This window comes from Haliotis asinina, chromosome 3 (assembly GCF_037392515.1).
Source record: "Haliotis asinina isolate JCU_RB_2024 chromosome 3, JCU_Hal_asi_v2, whole genome shotgun sequence".
Classification (NCBI taxonomy): domain Eukaryota; kingdom Metazoa; phylum Mollusca; class Gastropoda; order Lepetellida; family Haliotidae; genus Haliotis; species Haliotis asinina.
In genome coordinates, this window is record NC_090282.1 from 37,648,719 (window position 1) to 37,672,376 (window position 23,658).

Sequence of the window (23,658 nt, forward strand, 5' to 3'; positions counted from 1 at the left end):
TGCCCTCAAGCATGTTTTCATATCTCCTTCAATTTCAAAATGCATATACTTATAACTGAACATCATGTGTGTCCACAGTGCAACAGCTGTTGTATCATTGAGCAGACAGATACACGAAGACAGTGCCCAATGGATTTCTTTCTTTCTTCAAATACCATCTGCTAAGACACCGCAAGGATTTCAGATAATGAAAACGGGGAAACAGATTAACCTTTTGTCAAAACATGATAATATTTAAACAGAGAAGCAAGAGGATGGGTTGTCAAAACAATTCCTTACAGGATGTCTGTATAGGCTTGGACAGATATTAAAATGAAGCCAACAGATTCAGCTCTAGTCTAATATGAGTTGATGATTTGCTTCACGCTGTGCAGACAGCAGTACAGATGATATAACATGAACCTCATGATGCTCAGGCAGAGAAACCAGTTATATGTTACCTTGTTACCAAAGTGAATAACAGTGTCTCTTCATACATACTTTGGATGAACCAGGATTTTTCCCTACAGTTTTGGTGGCATGGAATGGACTGGGCTAGACAGAGCAATTACTCCCCAAGATCACACAAACATAAATGTAAGATAATGATGCATATTGATTTTATCAGTGCTCGAATTGACATAAGTATTATAACTGCAAGGCATGCCATCGCACAGAAACGACTGCCTACTGGGTTATTTCGAAAACTTGGATTGTTACATTGATCCGGGTGACTAGTGTGGTCTACTTGTCACGTGTGGTACTTTTTGAATTATTGATGTGATGAGGCCATTGATTGGGATCCTATCCTGCTTGATTGCTTTCTTCAAACTCTGTACAAAGTTTGATAGTTGCACAGAGCGTGTAGCTACATGGAGCCAGCAGGAGAATGGCTGTTATTCCTGTAGACAAGTTTGCACGAGAAGAAAACTAAATTTAGGAAAAGATTGATTTCTTCGGGCTTTTGGCGGTCAGGACAGAGGAACAAATTTAGGCCAATCAATTTTTTCATTTCACTCCGTCCATGGTTCTCGATAAATCACTTTCATGCCCAAGGTGGGCTCCTTTGGCACTTGTATGGAGCAGAACAGGAATGGTGTTGATCTCTGCACAGGAGTAGCTTTATACAAATGGCCAGTTATCACTGTTCTTAATTTGGAAATGAGACAAGTGTGCCTTGAGTTCAATACCAGTTTCACTGTTATGATACGATAAGACAAACTTTATTGTCCTGCAAGGGAAAATTTGTCTTGCATTCAAAGAGCCAATACAAAGTAAATAACAAATAATTTAAAGTACATATACACAATGTCAATCTGTTCAGAATATGATGATGAATCATAACATGATCAAAGTACATGATATAAGAATCACTTGTGCTTCATCATAGATTTCTGTATTGCAATTTTTGTGGATAAGAAGTTTAATGCTCTATGGGACAAATGATTTTGAAGTTCTATTAGTTCTGTAATATATGATTTTGAAACAGTGGTAGCGAAGGTAGAGCAGTGAAATTAGATCTTGTCTTAAGCCTGCTTTGGTAGTTGGGTCACTTTCTTTCAGACAACTATGTCCAAGGATTTACACAGTGGTCTCTGACTACGGAGGGGTAGCCTAGTTGTTAAAGCGTTTGCTTGTCACGCCAGAGACACAAGTTTGCTTCCCCACATGGCTACAATGTATGGAGCCAATTTCTGGTGTGCCCCGCTGTGATATTGTTGGAATATTTGCTGAAAGCGGCATAAAACCAAACCCACTCACTCTGACCATGGGATCCCTGTATGTTAGTAAGCATAGCTATGATCCAGGAGACAATAGGTCTGACTTTACATTTCTGGGTTTAGTAGCTGTTCATGTTTATAATCTATCTGAACCCCAGATATTCATATTTTTTTTGGTAAGCATTATAAAGAAAATGAAGAGAAGGATACACATGTAAATGTGAAATACAGCACAATCATTTTAACAGGGGCCACTCTATGTTATGAGTCCAATATGAACAAACACATCAACCACTGCCCAACCCGACTGCCAATCAGCCTTGCCTGAGCAGAGTTCAGACAGATATCCCACAATCGGCTTACTGTTGTCATTGTTCTATAAGATGCTTGCAGCCAATCTGTTAGGGGAGTGAATAGGGAAGCTCTTCCTCCCATTTTGTAATAAATGGTCTCAATAACACAGCAAGTATCGGCAGCAAGGGCCACAGCCTCTTAAGCATGAGGAGGATTATTGTTGGTTGAGTACAGAAAGCAAGGTGGGCATTGATTTGGATTGTCATTGATTCCCAGGCTGTCAAGATTGAAGGATCAAGTCGACTAAGTGTACTGTAGACTCCTCGATGCGATGTTAAAAGAGACGTTTTGTCATCAAAGACATCCTGTGTTCACTTAATGGAATAGTACTGTTAATGGGATGAAGAAATATTTATGTATAACTCTGTTCAATGATTGGTATATTTAATGATTGGGTTGTTGGTTTTTAATGACAAGCTGCAGATGTACAGGGTACAGGTTTATCATTCTTAGTGAGCAAGTATGTTTCTGTGCCGCCTAGAGTAATATTTCAGCAATTTCACCGTGGGGGACACCAGAAATGGCCTTTACTAAATGTACATATGTGGGGAATTGAACCCGAGTATTTTTCATGATGAGCAAACACCTTAACCACCAGGCTGCCCCATCGTACCTTTATTACTCTTAGGAAATATCATGACTTACAGTTGTTTCAATTGTATACTGCAAGTAGTCGCAAACATTTACAACATCAGAAAAGCAACAAAATATTGTATGTTGCTGCATTAACAGATCATGAAACTTCTTGAAACACTGGGTTCTGACATTTAAGTTAATCTTATAACCTTTGTATCCTTATTGTCACTTGTATCTTAGATGGTCAGATAAAAATTAAAGTCTGTCTGCAGCAACGACAACATAATGATCTTTCTAGTAATTTTGTTATCCAGATAGAAACACAAGACCTTATCATAAATCATTTGAGTTTCACAAAGAACTTTTTGAACAGAAATCTTGGCCAATTCTGGAACAAATTCAGTCTCCAGCGTAATGATTTGGGCAAAATGCTAATTGTAGTGATCTGACGAGGATCATTGATCAGGCTATTTATAACTGTTTGCTTTGCCCAGTCTAATATTTACATGTCACAGTGATGCATTGAATATTGGTGACCACACTTTCACCAATCAAGAAGTAAGATATGGTGGTACTGTATTATGTGTTTTTATGTCAGTGTTTCTGTTAGCCCTGAAGATTGTGTTTTGTTTTTAGCTTGAATAATTTGTACAAATATTTCAAGACACAGTTTAGAATTAGTGTAATTTGTTTCTCAGTAAGTGATATGAATTGTTTTTGGTAATGTTCCAGGAACTGTCCAAAATCACAATGCCTGTGATATTCAATGAGCCAATCAGCTTTATCCAGCGAATCTCTGAGTATATGGAGTACAGCTACCTCCTGGATGAGGCCAGTCGACAGGCCGACCCAGTCAAGCGGATGCAGGTACAGCATAAGAGGTCACGTCCATATTAACAAGGTCTTCAAACTTGGATAGCTTGCATTATGGAGGAATTAGAAACACAGATGGTGAAAAATTATTCAGGCCTTCCGTTACTTAACCCTGTGATTTTGATGCTTTACCTTGTGATTTCAATGCTTTACCTCGTGATTTTGATACTTTACCCTGTGATTTCGATGCTTTACCTTGTGATTTTGATACTTTACCTTTTGATTTTTTTGGAAAGATGTATGTAAGCTCATCTTGATGCATGTCAAGTTTTATGATTTCTGCACTACTTTACCATGTTTACGGAATGTTAATTTGTGTATTTTCAATAAATAAATTGTGTATGATAGGTTAATCTCTAAGGCAGCAAGTTATAACAGGTTACAGCAAGTTTTACTGTAAGAGAAGCATATCGAGCACAGTAGCAACATCTTCTGATAGCCTTCCACTTGCTAATGCAAAATCTCTATTAACCTTTAACAAAATTGAGGCCTTGTGAACCTGTTTATATTCAAATTCATTGTTACAATGTAACGATAATGAGAAATGTGTTTATGAGAAATGTTTCTTTAATTGTTTAACGATTGAAGTATTATTAATTTGGCTATGTGTGAGCATTAAACATTAAATAGATTTCAAATGTGTTATTGAGGAAAAATTGTATAATTCTATTTTTGTCACTTTGAAGCATTCTTTTTCATAGATTTAAAATACATCAATAATTATCTCATTGTTATTGACCTTGATCAGACCGCTGGCAAAGTTAAGATAGAAACATACAAGGTATTGTTCTGATGACTGTTCAGTAAGTGGTACTGCTGGTTGTACTTGATCTCTGCATATTTATATTTCAGTATGTGGCAGCTTTTGCCGTGTCAGCAATATCTTCCAACTGGGAAAGGATAGGAAAACCCTTCAACCCTTTGTTAGGAGAAACGTACGAGTTGGAACGGTGAGATGTGTATTGTTATGGGATATTTATATAGCACACATATCCTTGCAGCTACTGCATGCTCAAGGCACTGTTTTATTCCCTTCGATTATTGGATGTCACTTTCAACGGCATGGCTCAACTTCCTGGGGATCATATTACTCTTGCAGCCACAAGTTATTATGGTTCTCCAATTATTACAAGGTACGCGTTCACAGCTGGATGGATTGAGAAGTATAGTCTCAGTACTTTGTCCAAGTTTTACTGCACATTGTTGTACCAGCAACTAGGAGTTTGCACATATTCATGTTGCCACCTTCTGGTCATTTGCCAACGGATTCGTATGTTCTTTTAAGATGTGCTGGTTGCATTGGCAATGTGTTATCAAATAATCCCCGTCACGTAACACAACACAGTCTGATAGGATTTCAGTGTATAAGAAACAACAGATTTCATTGTTGATCCTCACTTGGCTACAAATACAAAGTTTGAATGTTCGGTTCTTCTGAAGTATACTTTAAATTTGCGTATTGATTTTACTTCACATCATACTTTGCTCATGGTAAACCTGTAATGTGAGTTATATGGATCATGCTCAAATGTAAAATATAGCCCAAGCAGAGGAGGATGTGATGTAGACAGTTCTATCTGAAAGGGTCTTCTATTTCAGGACTGATGCTACTGTTTTTATAAGACATAACCGGATAATGTCACAGTGACAGAACATCAAGACACATTGGCATCAAGTTCAAGTTGTCCAAATTGTTCAATTGTCCAAATGCCAAATTTGAGAGAATTCTGAAGTTGTTAATATATCTGGTATGATTAGTTGGGCTTCATTGATTCACCTGACCTCAATTCGACTTCATTTTCGATATGGTATGCCAACAGGTATTCAAATATCGAATGGAAATAGTGATAATGCTTACAAAAATTGAAACTAAGGTGTCAGATTCAATTTTTTATGAATCGAACCGAATTGTTGAAACTCTAGTCATTAGAAGCTGAACATTGTTAGGTGATTATGATTAAAAATACCTCTCTTAAATGCAGAGTTTATTTCCATAGATTATTATGATCTGTAGCTTTCCGTCTAAATAGAGTCTTCATTTTGTTGACCAGGATTTGTTGTAGGGAGGATATTTGTCAACTCGGTTTGCTGTCTATATGCACTAACACAAATACAACATTAAAGGGTCTAATAAGTCAGGAACCAGGTTTCTGTATTTTTTCATGTTAAGCAGTATCCAAAATAGCCACTGACCTATGACTAGTAACAAATCTGACTTGTGAAGGTCCATGATAGAATAGGCCTTCAGCAACCCATCCTTGCCATAATAGGCGACTATGCTTGTCGCAAGAGGTGACTAATGGGATCGGGTGGTCAGGCTCCCTGACTTTTGTTGACACATGTCATTGGTTCTTAGTTGCGCAGATTGATACTCAAGTTGCTGATCACTGGTTTGTCTGGTCCAGACTCAGTTATTTACAGACTGCTGCCATATACCTTGAATATTGCTGTTTTTGGTGTAAAACTAAACTCACTCGCATGGCGAGAAAAAATCCAGTCAGGCCAGTAAATATACACACTAAATTTGCCTGAATGTCAAGTGAATTTTATGGGTCATATTGTAAATATGTCAGTCTATCCGATTTCTTAAGTAAGTACACACTTTTAAAGCATGTAGGATTATGGCCTGATAAAATCTTAGTAGCAGCTCCTGTGTCTTTCCAATTTGAGACTAGGGAATTATTTTATAGTCTAGCAGTGATCAAAATAACGGCCTGCCCGACTGCCCGTGGCCAGGGAATTCTCTCCACCTGTCAATAAGGACCAGTCTAAAAGAGGGTTACTTATTCGTTTGTACTTGTTACAGAATGGCAGCATTTTTGTAAGTTATTGCAAAAAAGTAAGTTATAAAGGTGGGCAGGCAACTTTGAAGATGGGCAGGCAACAGTTATGGGACACCAGCCCGGCTGTCAGGTTGAGTTGAAAAATTATTTCAATCACTGTAGTCTAGTAACTTTCAGGCATAGCTATCTCAACTGACTATCACAATTTAAAAACTTCCACACACTGGTGCTAGGTAATTCCAAGGGATTTCCCCCAAAGCATGGAAATTGTTTTCCAGTTTTTACATCATTTCAGAAACTCAAGTCTTCTAAAAGACATGGAACCAAAATGTTTTGTTACTACACTTATGAAAGACAGTTTTGGGGTAGTGTGCTCCGCGTCTTCTCGAATGGAAAAACTGTGTAATGTATACTGTCTATGAAAAATGATATGCTGAATATATATATGATTGTTTGTCCTCCAGACCTGACCTGGGCTACAAGTTGATGGGGGAGCAAGTCAGTCACCACCCTCCCATCAGTGCCATCCATGTGTCCTCGCCCAAATATTCCTTCCATGGATCCATCAACCCCAAACTCAAGTTCTGGGGGAAGTCCGTTGAAATCAACCCCAAGGGAACAATCACATTAGAATTAAAAGAGTAAGTATTTTTAATTTCTTAAGAACTTTTTTAGAATTTATTTTTTTTTTTTTTTTTTTTTTTTTTTTTTTATTTCTTTGTAAAGCATGGCAGTAGATGTTTTCGGTCCTCAATACTCAAGGTCTCCGTAATATCGAAGACTTGCATCTAAAACTTATATGACATACTTTCGCTCTACAACTTTACAGCATATGTTCGACCATGTAGATCTGAGTTAGAATTAGTCTTTAGAAACCCATGGTTATTGTAAAACAGACAGTGGACAGACTCCCTGACATGGTTGACACATGCAGTCGCATCCCAATTGTGTAAATCAGTGCTCATGATGTTGACCAGTGGATTGTCTGGTCCAGACTCAATCCAGACACTGCCGTATAGCTGGAATATTGCTGAGTGCAGCATTACACAAAAAAACAATTTATGTTGGTCCAGAAGAGGTTACATGAAGCTCATATCTCTTTGACCATCTTGGATTTTTCTGGAATCATTAGTAATGATTTTTCTGCTTTAATTACAGACACAACGAGGTGTATACATGGCAGAATGTCAACTGTTGTGTGCACAACATCATTGTAGGCAAACTCTGGGTTGAACATGTGAGTAACAGGACAAGTTGGAGAAACACCTGTACTACAAATATTGGTGAACATTTGTTTCCCTGGGCCCTCTTTCTCAAAGGGATCTTAACATCACAATGATCGCAATTTAACAAAGGCTTAAGATGGTCATAGTCTTAAGATCTTATTGTGTATGTTTGCCGATGACCTTGATGATATTTCAGCACCGTATTTGTACGAAAAGTTGTCTTAGTGCTACGACTGTCGTAACTCTAATACCATAACATAGACTGTGATATAGTCTAAGAAGCTGATTCTGATTTTTAATCCTGATTTCTGCCAGATCATGATATTTGGTTTACCAGTACCTTTTCTTGTTGGTTGTTTTTATCACTAAATGTATAAGATGTTGGTTTTGTGTTCACACATGCTGCAAATCTGATCTCAAAGATGTTGTTTAAATGGTGTGATACTGGCAAATAAGGATAAGCTGAGCACCAACCTAACAGTTGACCCATATTAGCATGTTTGAGTGCCACACACTGGTAATTGCCATTGTGAGCAAAGGGGCCTCAAGTTGTCTGTGATTAAGTTCTCATCACATGAGAGTTTTATGAGCAAGACGTGTGTAGCCACGCATCAAATCAACTTCATTGTCATGCACTGCACCTGTACTAACCTATCTGCTCTCCCTTCCACAAACCAAAGTGCTTTGCACATTGCCATGGACCACGTACTTCAAGTAAATGCATCCTCTGCGCCAGTCATACTTATCCTTGTTTGCCAACAGGAGGTTACAGGGAGGTGATCACTGTTCTCATCTTGTTGTTTCTGTGTTTCCAGTATGGCACAATGGAAGTTGTTAACCACACCACAAAACACAAGGCTGTCCTAAACTTTAAGCAAGGAGGATGGTTCGGTAAAGATCTCCATAAAGTAGAAGGCTTTATATATGATTCCAGGTGAGCAGATTAGCCCAGTGCTGATTAAGAGTGATTTGTTCAAAGTTTTAGCACTCATGATTAATCAAGGGATTGTGTGCTGGCTTGTAAATATGTGTGTCCGTCAATATATAATTTAGCTAAAGTTCTGATAACTATTAGAACACTTAATACTTAAAGTAGGGCTGCAAAATTCATGACAATTCATCAAAAATCGAATCAAATCTGACACCTTTCTTTAGGTTTTCGATAACCATTGTCACTATTTTGATTCGTTGTCTGAATACCTATTTAAATTGTTTCCCCACAACAAGAACATAATTTTGACTCCAACTTGAGCAGTTTCAAGCACTGAAATAAGGCAAAACATGATTGCCAGTAGACATGGCCAAGGTGATGATGGATTTCCCTCTGAGAGTTAAATAAATCTGATGTTTCTACTTGTATGAAGAATGGATTGGAAAGTTTCACTGAATCTAGGTCTGGGTGAATCGGTGCAGCCCTGGCTTAAAGTCACTTGCTATGACAATCTAATTTTGCTAACCTGAAATCCCTTGAGGGTTGTTGAACCGTCTTTTTATGGAACTTCTGCCATTTTGTTATAGCATAAGTTTACTGATATAAATGCCCTTCTTGTCAAGGAGGTCATTATTTTAGCAATACAACCTGTTAATTCCATACAACATATGCTACAAAGCATAAAAACAGTTTTTTTAGAACATAGTAACTGACATTTACAATTCAATTTCAAAATGACTCACTTGGCAATAATCACAGCAAATGAGGGTTGTCTCCCCTAGACTGATGACAACATTTAGTTGACCACTTTCCTGTAGATTAGAGTGAGTGAGTTAAGGTTTACATCTCTTTTAGCAATATTGCAGCAATATCACTGTGGGGAACACCAGAAATGAGCTTCACACATATTGCTCCCATGTGGAAAATCAAACCTGGCTCTTTGGCATGATGAGCGATTGCTTTAACCACTAGGCTACCCCACCCCCCTTCCTGTAGATATGAACGTTCTTGAATATCACCCTAGAAGTGTGTCCTGATGGTTTCAGTAATCGCAGATGTAAAGCGATATAAAGATGCATTCAGTCTGCCATGTTCAAGTAGATAAGATACCCATGAAGATCCAGAGTAAAACATGTCATCAGCAACCCACGCCTGCCACAAAAGATGCCTATGCTTGTCGTAAGAGATGAATAATGGGATCGTGTGGTTTAGGCTTGCTGACTTGTGTGACACAGTTGCGGTTCCCAGTTGCACAGGTGATGCTCATGTTGTTGATCAGTGGATTGTCTCTATTATTTACAGATCACTGCCATATAACAGTGTAAGCAGTGTAAAACTTAACTCACTAACTCACTGTAGGTATGAGCATTCTTGAAAATCACATGGAAGTATGTCTTGGCGGTTTCAGTAAGCGAAAATGTAAAGCAATGTACGGGAACTGGGTGCTGGGTATGTACTCCAGTGAGGCAGATGCGTACGAGTCCTTCATCAAAAATACATCCTCCAACTCATCTCCCAGCCATAACGCATATCCAAAGGTGAGTCCCATCACATGATTCACACTGGTTTCATTAGATTTTAAGAATTTGCAGCATGGGCTGAAGTTGAACTAAACTTGGAGGCCTTAAGCTTATAAGTTCTACGGAAAGAGAAAGTCAAAATGGCATTTTTTAATGCTGCGAATAGACAACCTTTATGCACAAAAAATAATCTAAGTGTTTACCAAATGTCACATATATTTCAATGATATGTCATCATTAAAAGTCCACTATCATGATGGAAACCTTCAGCTGGAACTTTGAAGTAAAAATGAACCTGTACAATGCATTCTGTTACCTCCCATGGTGAAGTTTAGTGATTATGAGACATTTATTGAGAGCAACCCTTTTAGAAGAAGAGAATTAAACATTGATGTTCGTTTGCTTATGAATCAGTACTACTCCTACTTTTGTGCAAGGTGAGCATGATGAGTTTCTGGACATTTCAAATGCAAGAGGTTAAATGCCTGTCAGAGTTGATGTCCAAGGGAGATAATCATGTCACATACAATTGGCACTATTCTTCCATTCATCACAGTTGAAGTAAGGAGAGAGTGAATTGCCTCAGGATGCTATCAATCTTATTTGGCCTGTTCTAGGTTCTAAATGTGTCTTTACAGGCAAATGGTGCATCGTCATCAAAGGGTGCAGGTGATGATGTAGCAGACGACATTCCAAGCAAAAACTTCCAGCCATATGATCTTGGTCTGCCTGGTCAGGTGACCTTGTGGAGAGCCAATCCCAGGCCAGAGGACTCTCATAAGGTTAGCAGAAGTACTCATGAACAGACAATATATGCAGCTCGGCAACAATCCGATCTTTGAATAGTACACAAGTAGGACATTGTTATTAGTGTGAGATAATTGTAAAGGTTGACTGTGCGTAACAGGAGTTTGGGTTAGGATATTGTAGCATTCTAGTTCATGGAATGGATTTGGTTCAGGTTTTGACAAAATATTTCAAAACCCCAACAAGTTTCAATTTTCTTCCAACCCTCACTTGCCTTTTGCATCTTTGTACGATTTTCGATATTTATCAAGTCACAATCATGTGGCCTCCATTCTTCCAGTGGCACAGATTGGTCTAAGGTGTTGCCATTACTTGATCAGAACTTCAAGGTGTGCCAGGAACTGATTCTAGATTGACAGGTTGAGCCTCATACAATCCTTAGATAGTCATCTTGCACATGGTTAAAGACCTGCATCACGTCAGCATGAAACCTGACTTACTCACTCACTCACTTTTTGTCAATTACAGATACTGTAAATTCAACAGTTTGTCCAGAATTAAGTATCACATACAGAGAGATATCTGAGTGGACGTTTTCAATATAATTATCAGTGCTAACAGATGAAAGAAACTCTTTAATGGAGAATTGTTTTTCAGTGCATTGAGTGACTGTGTATGTTGTGCTTTCAGTATTTCTGTTTCACGTCGTTTGCTATGGGGTTAAACGAGTTACTGGAGGGGATGCAAGACCGACTCCCACCCACAGACTCCCGACTCAGGCCAGACATGAGGCTGATGGAGGATGGCAATATTGGTGAGTCTCTCACTGTTAGACATCCCACCACATCAAAGGTTTTTTTTGACCAGCAGATAGTTCATTTGCTTTGTGAAAAATGCTTGACTTTTCGTCTCTGTATAAATACCCATATAATTCAGGATCTTACAGGTGGGAGTTTTCCCAGTTGTCCTGTATGGAGACTTGTCAGACCAAATAAATGTCTGCATCAGTGAGTGTGTAGACTTCTGAATTTCCATTATGAGATGACAGATTATTCTGGGCATGGATCCGACATCTGTATTTGGACATAGACATGAATCAGTAGTCCTGAATGGCGGTTAATGAGAAGGCTTTGTTGGGAATACTTGCATTTGACTCCTCAACAGCAAGGGACTCTCTTACTTCAAGTTCACTTCCTCTGCAAAATAAGCTGGTTTCCAGAACACTAAAACTGAGAAAGATGGTCACGGAAACCAACATCTCCAGTTGGTATCCAGGGAGTTTCCTATAGTTTCATTGCGGTTTCCATGCAACTAAAACTGAACCATTTCAGGATGGTTTCCAGTTTCTTTTCATTACCCACTCCTTCAATCGGGATCCGGCTGGTTTCCATTGTTTTTAATTTACTGTAGGTTTCCATGAAAACTGAAATTGAATTTTGCACTATTGCTGGATGGAATTCCTGTATCCCATACAGTAGCTTTTGAGCATGATCCTATCACTTAACAGATCGTAATTCTGAATTACTACAGTCGTGCTCTGATCATGTTGTGGAACTTTGGACTCAAATGCTTCCACTCTCGCATGCTTCATTTTGACTTATTGGTCATAATACATGCTTTGGACTAAAGAGTGTTATCAGCATTTAAAGTTTTTTGCCTGCCCAACTGTTTTGAACGATCTATTTTCATCACGGATGATCTTATTTGAAGAGTAGCTTGTCCATGGCCTGGTAGAGAAAAATGACGAGGATCACTCAGACCATAATTCACAAAGCACTAAGGTAGCCGATCATAAGTTCCTAAGGTAACAGTGCAATGTTATAGAGTGGGAGTTAATGTTAACCTAAGTGACGGTTGCTTCATGAAAGGAACCCCACATCTCACACCTTGATTGTAAGGCAAAAAATGCAACAGATTTCTAGTTTCTGAACCAGCCTTGTAGCTTAGCCTTAACTTTATAATACATGCAGCAATGTATTCTCTTTGGCGGAAATACGGACAGGCAAGTTTGTGTCCAGACTGGTAATTTTTTGTAAGAAACAGTCATTCTGCCTGGCTCAACATTTTGGGAGTTTTAAACAATGTCCTTGTGTTATAAAACTGAGACACACAGAAAGGTTTGTTAAACTCCTGCCATGTCTTCAGATGCTGCAGCTCTGGAGAAGAACCGCCTGGAGGAGAAGCAGAGAGCAGCTAGGAAGGACAGGAAGAAAAGCAAGAAAGAATGGACGCCACAGTGAGTGACCGGTCAAATTACTCACTCATTCACTCACTCATTCATTTACAGACCTCCGTGGTGGAGTGCAGCTTTAACAAGCAAACAAAGATTAAATTTGACACATGTACCAGGAGCTGTACTCTTCACATGACTTATCATCAACAGTTGATCCCAGATATTTTATCCATTTGTAAATGTTTGTTTTTCTTCTCCAGGTGGTTTGAATACACGATTAATCCTGCAACAGGCAAGGAAGACTGGATGTTCAAGGGAGACTACTGGCAAAGGAATTGGACTTCATGTGCCGATATATTCTGATTGTTCGTCCCAAATAGGACCTAGGTGTACATAGAAGACTTCCACTAGAATATGCAATAGCTGTATACAGACTACAGACCTGTAGACCACCAGCCTTGGGGTGATCATCATGAGAATGGCTGTACCTAGAATGTGATTGTCCTGTATGTGTTACCATTACTGGCAAACTGTTGTCTCCGATTGGATGATTTCTCTGCTTGTGAATTTGGATTGGATGATTTACAGCTGTTCGGTCAATATGAATTTTGATCTGATTGGTTTGATTTGGTTCTTCACAGAAGAATGTGATTGGTTGTGTGAGAAAGTGATTGGTTGTTTAAATCTCCGCTGATCTGTGATTAGTTCTCAGTACACAAACAGAAATGGTACCCATTGGGATACACAAAGCTGCAGCTAAATAGTCGAACAAGCCAAAGGATCTGGATACTGATGTCCTAGAAGAATCTTCGAGTTACATTCAGTGGACAACAACAGTGATATCTTGTCACAGAAATGGTGTATGATATTTATTTAAGTTTGAACTGCACAGAAAATATGTAAGGTGCCTCATGGATCCAACCGAAATATTATCACATGAAATACCATTTCACCAACACCAATATTCAGTCTTCATAATCAAGAACAAATGTGTATATAAGTCTGTAAGGGAAACCCTTTGTTATTCAGGTATACTGTTATATATCATCCGCTTATCAGGATGAACATAGCTGTAAAATCCCTGTGTAAGTGAAGTTGTGTGGATGGTTTATAAGATATGGAAGGTGTATATCAGCTAAAACCAATCCTGTCCCTATGCTATCATGGTTACTTTATACTTTTATAAGAGAATTATCACTTTCAGGGATTAAATTAATTAACCCAGTTCCCAGTTACTTGTTCGAGTCGCTTTTTACAAACTGGGACGTACATCATTGAACAAACTTATGGATAACCTCATTACAAGAATCTGTATCGATCAATAAGGAAGTCGTTGTCCCCAAAGTGTGTTGAATGTTATGGTTTCCAGTGTATACTGGACAAAAATAGTTAGGGATATATACAGATTTTGATTAGTGATGTATTTATCTTAAAAATACCAATATCCCTAGCTAATTTTGTCCAGTTTAGATGAGAAATATTCAAAAAAATTTAAGGTGAAGTTCGAGCTGTCAAGGTAAATAAAACATTGGGAAATTTAATCCAGTGTTGAAAGTTCAGTGTACAATACATTTAAACAATATGGAAGTACAGAGTACAAGAACACCATTAAATGTTCAATGCTTTATGTTAATGAGTAATTTATCCCCAATATGACGCAGAAATGGAGGGGATTTTGATAATCAGAGCTTGGTAGGGACTTCTGATGATTGTGGCAAAGTAAAGATGGTATGACACAAGCAGAGACAATATATCAATATATGTTCTCTCATAATAGGAAGCTGTGATTGTCATAGTACAGTATAGACATTCAAGGAAAACAGCATGGAAGAGACTTGGTTGTAGCTCATTAGAGACATTTATCATAGCAGTGAATGGATTTAAGTGTGAAATATTAGGGATTTACGATGACTTACGTTAGAGACTTGAAATGTAGCAGTGTGGGGTTTTTGTGAATAGAGGGAAAGGTACAACTGATGTTGGTTTTTATATGATTTTGTATGGATGGTTGGTATATCGGTGTTTGAAAATGTTGAAATAGTATAACAATGAATACAGATTATCTGTCCTTGTATGTCTTGTTTGCATAATACCTGACCCATGGTTATCAATATTGACAGGGTTCATCATGACTGACAGAAGAGCAGCTAGAAAACATTTGTGGCTTCACCCTGTCCTTGCAGTACACCCTAACAGTACATTTATTAAGATAGTAAACCTACTGTACATCTATCCTCACAATTCACGTTGGCAGTACACCCTAGCAGTACATGTTTCCTCTTAGTACACATTAGAAGTACACTTGTCCTTATGGTACACCTGTCCTTATAGTACACACAGGCTGTAGACCTGTCCTTATAGTACACACAGGCTGTAGACCTGTCCTTATAGTACACACAGGCTGTAGACCTGTCCTCATAATACATGGTAGCAGTACATACCTTGCCTGAGTACTCCCTAGAGATGTACCGGTCCTCATAGTAGACTCTGGTAGTTCATCTGTGCTCATGGTACAGTCTGGAAGTACACATATCATCTGAGTACACACTGAAGAACTATTCCCATGATACACTGGGGCATTACATCTATCTTAGTACTCTCCCTCGAGGTCCATCTTAACTGATAGTGCACTCAGGAAGTGAATGAACCCTGATCATGCATGTTAATTTGATTGCTGGCCAAAACATTCCTACAGTGTTGATAGCAACCATGGTTCCCCTTTTCTCTTACACACACCCTCTTTTCGTGTACACCTATGGCTACGCACACTCCATATCCCTCCTTGGTATTTACACTTTGAGGGAGCACTTCCATCCCCTTTTATATGGAACACTCAATGGAATTATATGCAATTTAGTCACAAATGTGTCTGTTGTTTTCGTAAAGCATCGAAGTAGTCATCTGAGGTCATACCCATCCTCAAATAAGCTGGGGCTTGGCTACATCAACTGTTGTGCTGTGCCCAGGAGAAACATTTAGGCCATTCCAAAGAGAAACCCTGGGGCAGATAAGAGAATAAACCATTGGGCCATTCTCAAGAGAAACCATTAGACTGTTGGCTGTTCCTAGGAGAAACCATTGGGCTAGGAAATACCATTTGGCTGTTCCTAGGAGAAACCATTGGGCAATGAAATACCATTTGGCTGTTCCTAGGAGAAACCATTGGGCTAGGAAATACCATTTGGCTGTTCCTAGGAGAAACCATTGGGCTAGGAAATACCATTTGGCTGTTCCTGTAAGAACCCATTGGTCTGTTCCCAGGAGAAACCATTCGGCTGATTCTAGAAAATACCACTGGGCTGATCCCATGAGAAACCATTTGGCTGTTTCCAAAGGAAACAGATAAGCTGTTCTCAGGAGCAACTGGGTGTGATGAGTTAGCCATGGTCCTGGTCCCCACTTCCACAAAGCTGTCTTGTTCTCAAGGTTTATAGTGCTCCCATTGAAGAACTGAAGTAAAATTGCATATGGATGATGGTTATTGGTGTACATAGCCTGTATAAGTGAGGATGGGTAAAGATGTCTCATACATATCAGTTGATGGTGTTGTTTTGTATCATGGGTAAGACTGTCAAAAAATTATTATATTGAAAGGGATTGTATTTGATTATATTTTGTAAGAAAAGTACTTCAGATGTCCCTTTTGTACTGATGAAAAACAGTTCCTGCTTGTATGTCAAAGTTTGTCAATCTGATTGAACATTCGGAATCAGTTTCTTTCCCAGTCACTGGAGAATAGCAAGATCACTTCTTCATGTACTGCCTGTATGAGGAATCAAACTCAGATCTATGGTGGGATGAGCCAACACCAATATTGTAGCTGATATGAACATCAAATGTCATTGAAATGTCATGCCTTTCATTATCCGTTGTAAATTTACCTGTGAAGAGATGGTCCCTACCTGTACCACTGACTGTGATATTGCTGGAATATTGCTGAAAATTACATGAAATTATATCCACACACTCACTCAAGATGAATATTTCTTTCATTGTGTGATTGAATTGAGACTTGGCAATATTCCAGCTATATGTAGCAGTTTGAAAAACATGAACATTGACAAGATAAACATATGATGGATAGTGTGAACACCAAGTCACTTTATTGCTGTACAATGAATCCACCATGATCAAGTCATCAAACCTGACCAGTCTATCCACCTAACAGTCTGTTAGGACAAGCATTGCTTCTGTATGGTCAGTGTGAAGCCAAAATCACCAAAAAGGCATGAGGTGCCTTATGATGTAGATAGTTCGCTTGTCATGCTGAAGGCCTGAGTTTGATTCCTCTGAAGATGTTATCTGCAGTTCTAAAAGCAATGCTCACTCACTTACAACTGCACAGGCCTTGTAGATGTATCTATATATATATATGAGTGTTAGGCTATGGCTTCACACTTGATGTAGTCTTAACTGCATGGAGTGGAGCTTGTGTGAATGAAGTGTGAGTCCCTGTTTGATATATCCACCTCTGTTAGGGTATATCTGACTATTGTACATGTCTTAGAGAGCAACCTGTTACACGATCAGTTTGGTAGCTTGTGTGTGCCAACAAATATGTTATAGCTGGCTCAGGTATTCGGGAGAGTTCACCACCCTGGTCATGAACCACACAGACACGCAAGACATCAGGTGTTTGGGAGAGTCGCACCACACCTAATCACATGTTGTGGTAGTTCTCACAGATAGGGGTGAAAGGCTACACCATGGTATTTTGCGTTTGGTTTGGTATACCGTAATGCATTTAAAAAATCAGTATTTTTTGTTTTCGTACCTATCTTCCATCAAGGTGAAAAATGACTGTTTGGTTCATTCAGAATAACAGAGATATTAGAATGAGTTTTTTTCTCCACGTTATTAAACAGTTTAGGGATTGGCTGTTGTCAGTTTTCTGCATTATGATCATATGTCATATACTGAAACAAAACCGACTGAACCAAAGTCTGTATACCATGATACATACCATACCATGGTAGGAGCATACCATTTCACCCCTACTTGCAGATGTTCTTAACAAAGCTGTGGCACTCTAGTTAAATACTCAGGTTCAAATCATGTAAAGCAAGATAAATTAGATATAAACATGTACAAAGTAGGCAAAATGTGCGTGTTGATGTATTTACATGTCAGACTTTTGTTTGAATATGCACCTTGATTCAGAGTTGCCTGTTGAATCAGGTCAATTAACTCTTTGTTGAGGACTTTGTTACAGCAAGGGAAGTCATGAAGAACAACTACTAAACATTTATTTAAAAAACTGCCCAAATGTTTGTTCATGTCTTCACTTTCCAAGTTTTTTCTGCAAAACTCACAAGCACTACAGAACTTTTAGAGGCACTGCTAAATTTTCTATTATTTAGATTGGTATAACCCAGTTTGGCACAAACTGTACGTGAGTTGCCTGTGAAGGAAAGATTTTTGTTTGTATTTTCAGTCTAGACACAGCAGTTCTTAAAATAATGAAATAGGTATTATTTAAGGAATCAGTGGTATGAGGAATCAAGGTAAAACAAACATATGTCATTGTCATTCAAAAAATGGTGAAAAGGGCAGCAGATTCTTTTTTTTCATGACTATAGCTAAAGAAAGTACTGTGTGCTGTAAATTTCTTCTTTCCAGTAGTATCCCAATGTGTTTCAGCTTGTGTAGCCAGGACATTATCTTATATGCCATTATGTATGTAAGCAGCAGTTATCTTCCCTTTGTCCCATGATGCAAAGCAGTGATGTAAACAAAAGTGCTTCAACAACCATCCATTTTTCCATAGGAAATGAATTGTTATCACATGTTGCATTTATCACACAATGCACAAATGTATCTGTGATTGTTATGTTGTGTATAGAAGTATTGTGAGAGAATGTCATTTTTATGTATGCATGTTTATGTTCCACCGGGAATCAAATATTGTATATAGGAATGAATGGATGTAGTGACCGTACTGAGTTGAAGGTGATATGACACAATATATCCTGGTATTAGCATTGTATGTATTTGATGTGCATTCCATATATGACAAATAACGATGTCACATGATACCACTGCCATGACACGTGATGAAAACTTGTTGTATCATTGTGATGGAGAACGTTTTACTCTGTACAGATACTTGCTTAAAGAAAATATTATTAATGAATTTAATATTGAAAATGTGTAGTGTCTGTAAAGGTAATGCAAATCAGATTCGGCCTCTGTGTAGATCTTGCAGCATTACAAATTGTGGAAGATCCTCTAAACAATAAATTCTTAAGTATCCTCTAAACAATAAATTTTTAAGTATCCTCTAAACGATAAATTCTTAAGTATCCAGGCTTGCCTAACTTAACAAGTCTTAGTACATTCATGTTGTAAAACTATCATCTTCTATTGTTAGGCCATACCAATTTTGTTTCTAATTTTGCACATCCACCAGTTATATTTTTTCATGAATAAGGAAAAACATTTAAGTTAATTTTCCCTATGCAAAAAAAATAAAATCCTAATATTGATGTAATATTATAAATGAAATTCTCTTGAGATCAGTATGAAACCTAAATTCACTCAACATATTTTTAGTTGATATAAACAAACCAACAGATTTAACATGGAAACTCATGTGGCTGGTGATTTTTTTGTGTTCTTTTTTTACCTCCTTCCCTTTGGTTTACTGAGAACAAAAATCTGTAAATCAAGAAATAACATTGGCCTGGCCGTAATGAATATTGCTAATGGGATGTAACATTTTAACTCACAGTGTTGTTAATTGCGTAAGAAGTGTGGTTTAGTTTATTTAAAGTGAAACAGGTATTTCGTTGAGTATTTTTGCAAAGTTTTGCAAAAGGGAACATAACCCCAGTGGCTGGATATTATCAAGATATACTGCCATAGTGATGTAGTATGTTAATATCCATCATGAATAGTGTTTTAGGTCATCAGGATAAATAAGGGATTGGCTAAACATGTTGCTTGACCCTGGTACTATGTTTTGTGTAACTCTTTGGCACTGACACTGGCCTCGATATGAAGGTTTATTACATTTTGACCTTAACAGTGACCCTATGACAACAGTTTGTGTTACATGTTGGCAGTGACATTTGGACAATAATTTGTTTTATGTCTTGACCTTGATAGTGCCCAATACTTCTTGACCTTGACAGGGATCCAGGTACTGTGTTTTGTGTTATTTCTTGACCTTGTTAGTGCCCATTACTTATTGACCTTGACAGGGACCCTTACTTCTTTGACCTTGACAGGGACCTTTATTTCTCGACCTTGACAGGGACCCTTACTTCTCGACCTTGACAGTGACCCTTACTTCTCGACCTTCACAAGGACCCTTCCTTCTTGACCTTGACAGAGACCCTTCCTTCTCAACCTTGACATGAACCCTTACTTCTTGACCTTGAAAGGACCCAGGTACTATGTTTAATGTTTCCTCATGGTCTTGTCAGTATCCCTGGTACTATGATTGGGATTATGACTGCCTATATACATTATAGTCATTTGCCTTGAGGGTCCTCACAAACATGTTACTGTCTTCATGAGTTTATTCACAGTACCTACTGTAGAATTATACACATCAATATGCAATACATATATGTGCTTAACACTATACAGATATTGACAAGTAGGCAGCTGTATTGTTTTTAATTGTAATCAAAAGTATTTGAGAATTCTGTATTTAGGTGTAAGTGTATTGTCAGGTGAGGGGGGTTGTGGTGAGGGTTTGTGTGATGGCAAAGAAACGCACCTATATTTGATTCAGGTGACTAGTTCTTGAGAGGAGATGAAAATGGTGGGAAAAAAGGTGTGTCTTTCTCTATCCTGAAATCTTTCATCAACAGCTAAAAGTCACTTTGTGTCGGAATATGTGTCGGGAACACAAGCCTGAGTGGGTTAGGATATTGTCAGGAACACTAGTCACATGCTTCTCCGTATGCACCTCACACTATACCACAGTTACATGTCAAAATGTACATAGATCATATTAAAATACTGCCATAGATACCTTTTGTTGTTTTCTTTGTCATAGAGCTGTTGCTGACACACTGTACACAAAGCACCCAATGATATATTTCCAGTGTATGAAATACCCCATGATATATTTCCAGTGTATGAAATAAGGCTCGTCCAACAGCCTGAGATGGACTAGATTTCATACGCTAACCTCTTCCGTTTGAATGAGCATATGCTGCACATGACTGGCTGTTGTGTGTGACACGGTGTCCTGTCCTCCTTTTTTTCAAAATGAGCAACTATAATAAAATTAACATGGATTCCAGTCATTTTGTTGTCTGTATGAGTCAAAGGATCATACAGACCACAAAAAACTACGTTTTTATATCATGATCACTATGAGAAGTTTTATGTAGATATTCTACCATGACATTCAGAGGTATTTAATCATGTTATATACCTCTGATCTTTCAAAGCATTATGTAAATGTGTTTAAAATCTGAATAATGCGGTTATGGTAGAATGGATATAAACGTACTGTGTTGGAAAATCAGAGGTATATAACGAAATTACGAAATCACGCTACGCGTTCGGTTTTAAATTAAATTTAGAACTATTATAATTTCGTTACATACCTCTGATTTTCCAAAACCTTAGGTTTATCTCCTAATTGAAAACCTATCATTTCAAAAATACAGGCGGTACTTAATTACGTTCTTCGTGTATTCTTGAGTCATTGTGATAGCAGTGAGCAAAGCTTGAACAGTACATAATCTCCATCACAGAGGTTCTGGTGGATGTGGAATTAAATGAAAGCCCTTGGTGAAGCAGGTCTGCCTCTGCCATGAAATGAAGGACCACAAATAAGATGCTGGCAAACTGGAAATGTGTTTGAGGGACACAATGTATATTAATCATCATAGCTATATATTACTCAGTTTAATTATTTCCAATTTGATTTTTATCTATTTGTTTGATTTATTCATTGATTTTTAAATTTTTATTTTTTTAGGGGGTAGGGGTCTTCTGCAGTAACCCATGCTTCTCATTAGAGGCAACTAAAGGGATCGGGTGGTCACACTCGCTGACTGGGTTGACACGTCATCGTATCCCAGTGGCGTAGATCCAGTCCATACCTTCTACTCTCACGCATGTGAGCCTCATGTCATGCACTCGCGCGCAGATGCCAAAATCTTTTAATGCATAATATAATTAAACCGAAGTAAATATGCGATTAATGTCTTCCGAATTGTTCTTCTTCTGGGCATCTGCTTCCGGATGTTAGTATTAGCGCAATGCTCTTTACCCAGCGAAGTAGAGGCTATTATGTTCTGTGATAGAAGAATTCTTTTGGGAAATTACAACTTTTTCAGCCACCTTAACCAGGTATGTGGATTTATGTCATTGTTTTACTCGTTGCATGTGTTGCATGTTTTTGAAAATAATGCTACCAGAAGCCTTGAAAACGCATCTCAAAGTGCCTAAAAACCGTTTTCGGAGGCGGGGCTTCGCCCACCCTTTCATAATCCACCCAGTAACTGCACCTTCCACCCTTGATTCATACTTTTGTATCTGATGATCTGTGAGCAGTAACACGTGCTCTTGAGGTTGTGAATGACGGCTTGATGACATAAAGCGGTATTTGATACCTAACCTTATGAATTAAAATTATGAAACTAGAACCAGCATGGACTATTTTTCAATGGTGGTAAATGTAAGGTAGATACAGAAGAAATTCATGGAGCTATGGACTTACCGGTGGTCGAAGGAGTACAAGGATAGGATTCAGTACCATGAGCGCCCCATTATTATTCAACGATCAGTACATTAGTAATTATATACCACAGCATGGATTTCAAAGCAACTTCGAGAAAAACACCATAAACGTAAAAGTATATGCACAATCAAACATGTCCGTTCATCTACCTACTCCATGTATTTACACTCGAAAATACCGATGACTATCGACCACTGCCACAAGACAGAACCCGGACCACTCATTTTGTTTTGCCGTCTGTTGTACACATTTAACAAACAATAGCAAAATCTGGGGACACATGTTTAGTTTCATGTACTTTGGTCTATTATATCAAATAAGTAATAAGTTATATTTCCAATATAATCCACTAAGCCATCGTTAAGTAACCCATGCTTGTCATAAGAGACGAGTAACGGGATCAGGTGGTCAGGCTCGTTGACTGGGTGGACATGTCACCATATCCAAAATGCGTATACTGATGTTCATGCTGTTGATCCCTCGACTGTCTGGTCCAGATCCGATTATCTACAATCCGCCGCCATATAGATGGAATATTGCTGAGTGCGACGAGAATTGGTTGTGTGCAATCAGGATGAAGTTCCGGGGCTGACTGATTCAAAGGAAATCGTTAAAACGGTCCAGTTTTCAGTTTTGAAATAACGATTCCTCTGAAACCGGTTTGTTCAAGTGCTTCTCAAGTGGACATGTCTAACGTCAATGACCGTCAGTGAGACTCGTTGAACTGACGCAAATAACATGTAGTCCTCTTCGAACTTTAGTTCTTGAACCTCGGCATTATCTGACATACTTCATGTGTGAATTATGCTCTATCGGCGTTACCAAAATTTTGCTTCAGTTTCGGAATGAGGCTTCTTACAAGGCAGAAAACATAGTAAGACGCTTCACTTTGTGGAGTGACCGTAAGAAACAAACATTATCAATGAAATCAAACTATGTTTCAAGATTAAAGCAACCGTAGGTTTTGTCGATGCCTCGGGAAAATTTTACCTAATTTGGGGATTCGTTATGAATAGCTTCGACAATGGCGCTATTGACATTTTAGAAATATATCTGAAGGTCTTCA

At 38.3% G+C, this 23,658-nt stretch overlaps 1 protein-coding gene across 1 annotated transcript in view; it reads left to right on the plus strand.

The window, feature by feature from the left end:
* Positions 1-14,114, plus strand: part of LOC137277946 (oxysterol-binding protein-related protein 1-like) — a 94,450-nt gene extending 80,336 nt beyond the window's left edge. The window contains exons 18-27 of the mRNA XM_067809960.1: positions 3,363-3,497; positions 4,356-4,453; positions 6,751-6,927; positions 7,445-7,523; positions 8,328-8,446; positions 9,852-9,981; positions 10,602-10,745; positions 11,401-11,524; positions 12,856-12,946; positions 13,144-14,114. Of these exons, the coding sequence (XP_067666061.1) occupies positions 3,363-3,497; positions 4,356-4,453; positions 6,751-6,927; positions 7,445-7,523; positions 8,328-8,446; positions 9,852-9,981; positions 10,602-10,745; positions 11,401-11,524; positions 12,856-12,946; positions 13,144-13,246 (1,200 nt within the window). The 3' untranslated portion in view covers positions 13,247-14,114. The remainder of the gene's footprint in view (positions 1-3,362; positions 3,498-4,355; positions 4,454-6,750; positions 6,928-7,444; positions 7,524-8,327; positions 8,447-9,851; positions 9,982-10,601; positions 10,746-11,400; positions 11,525-12,855; positions 12,947-13,143) is intronic.
* The last annotated feature ends 9,544 nt before the right edge of the window (positions 14,115-23,658 follow it).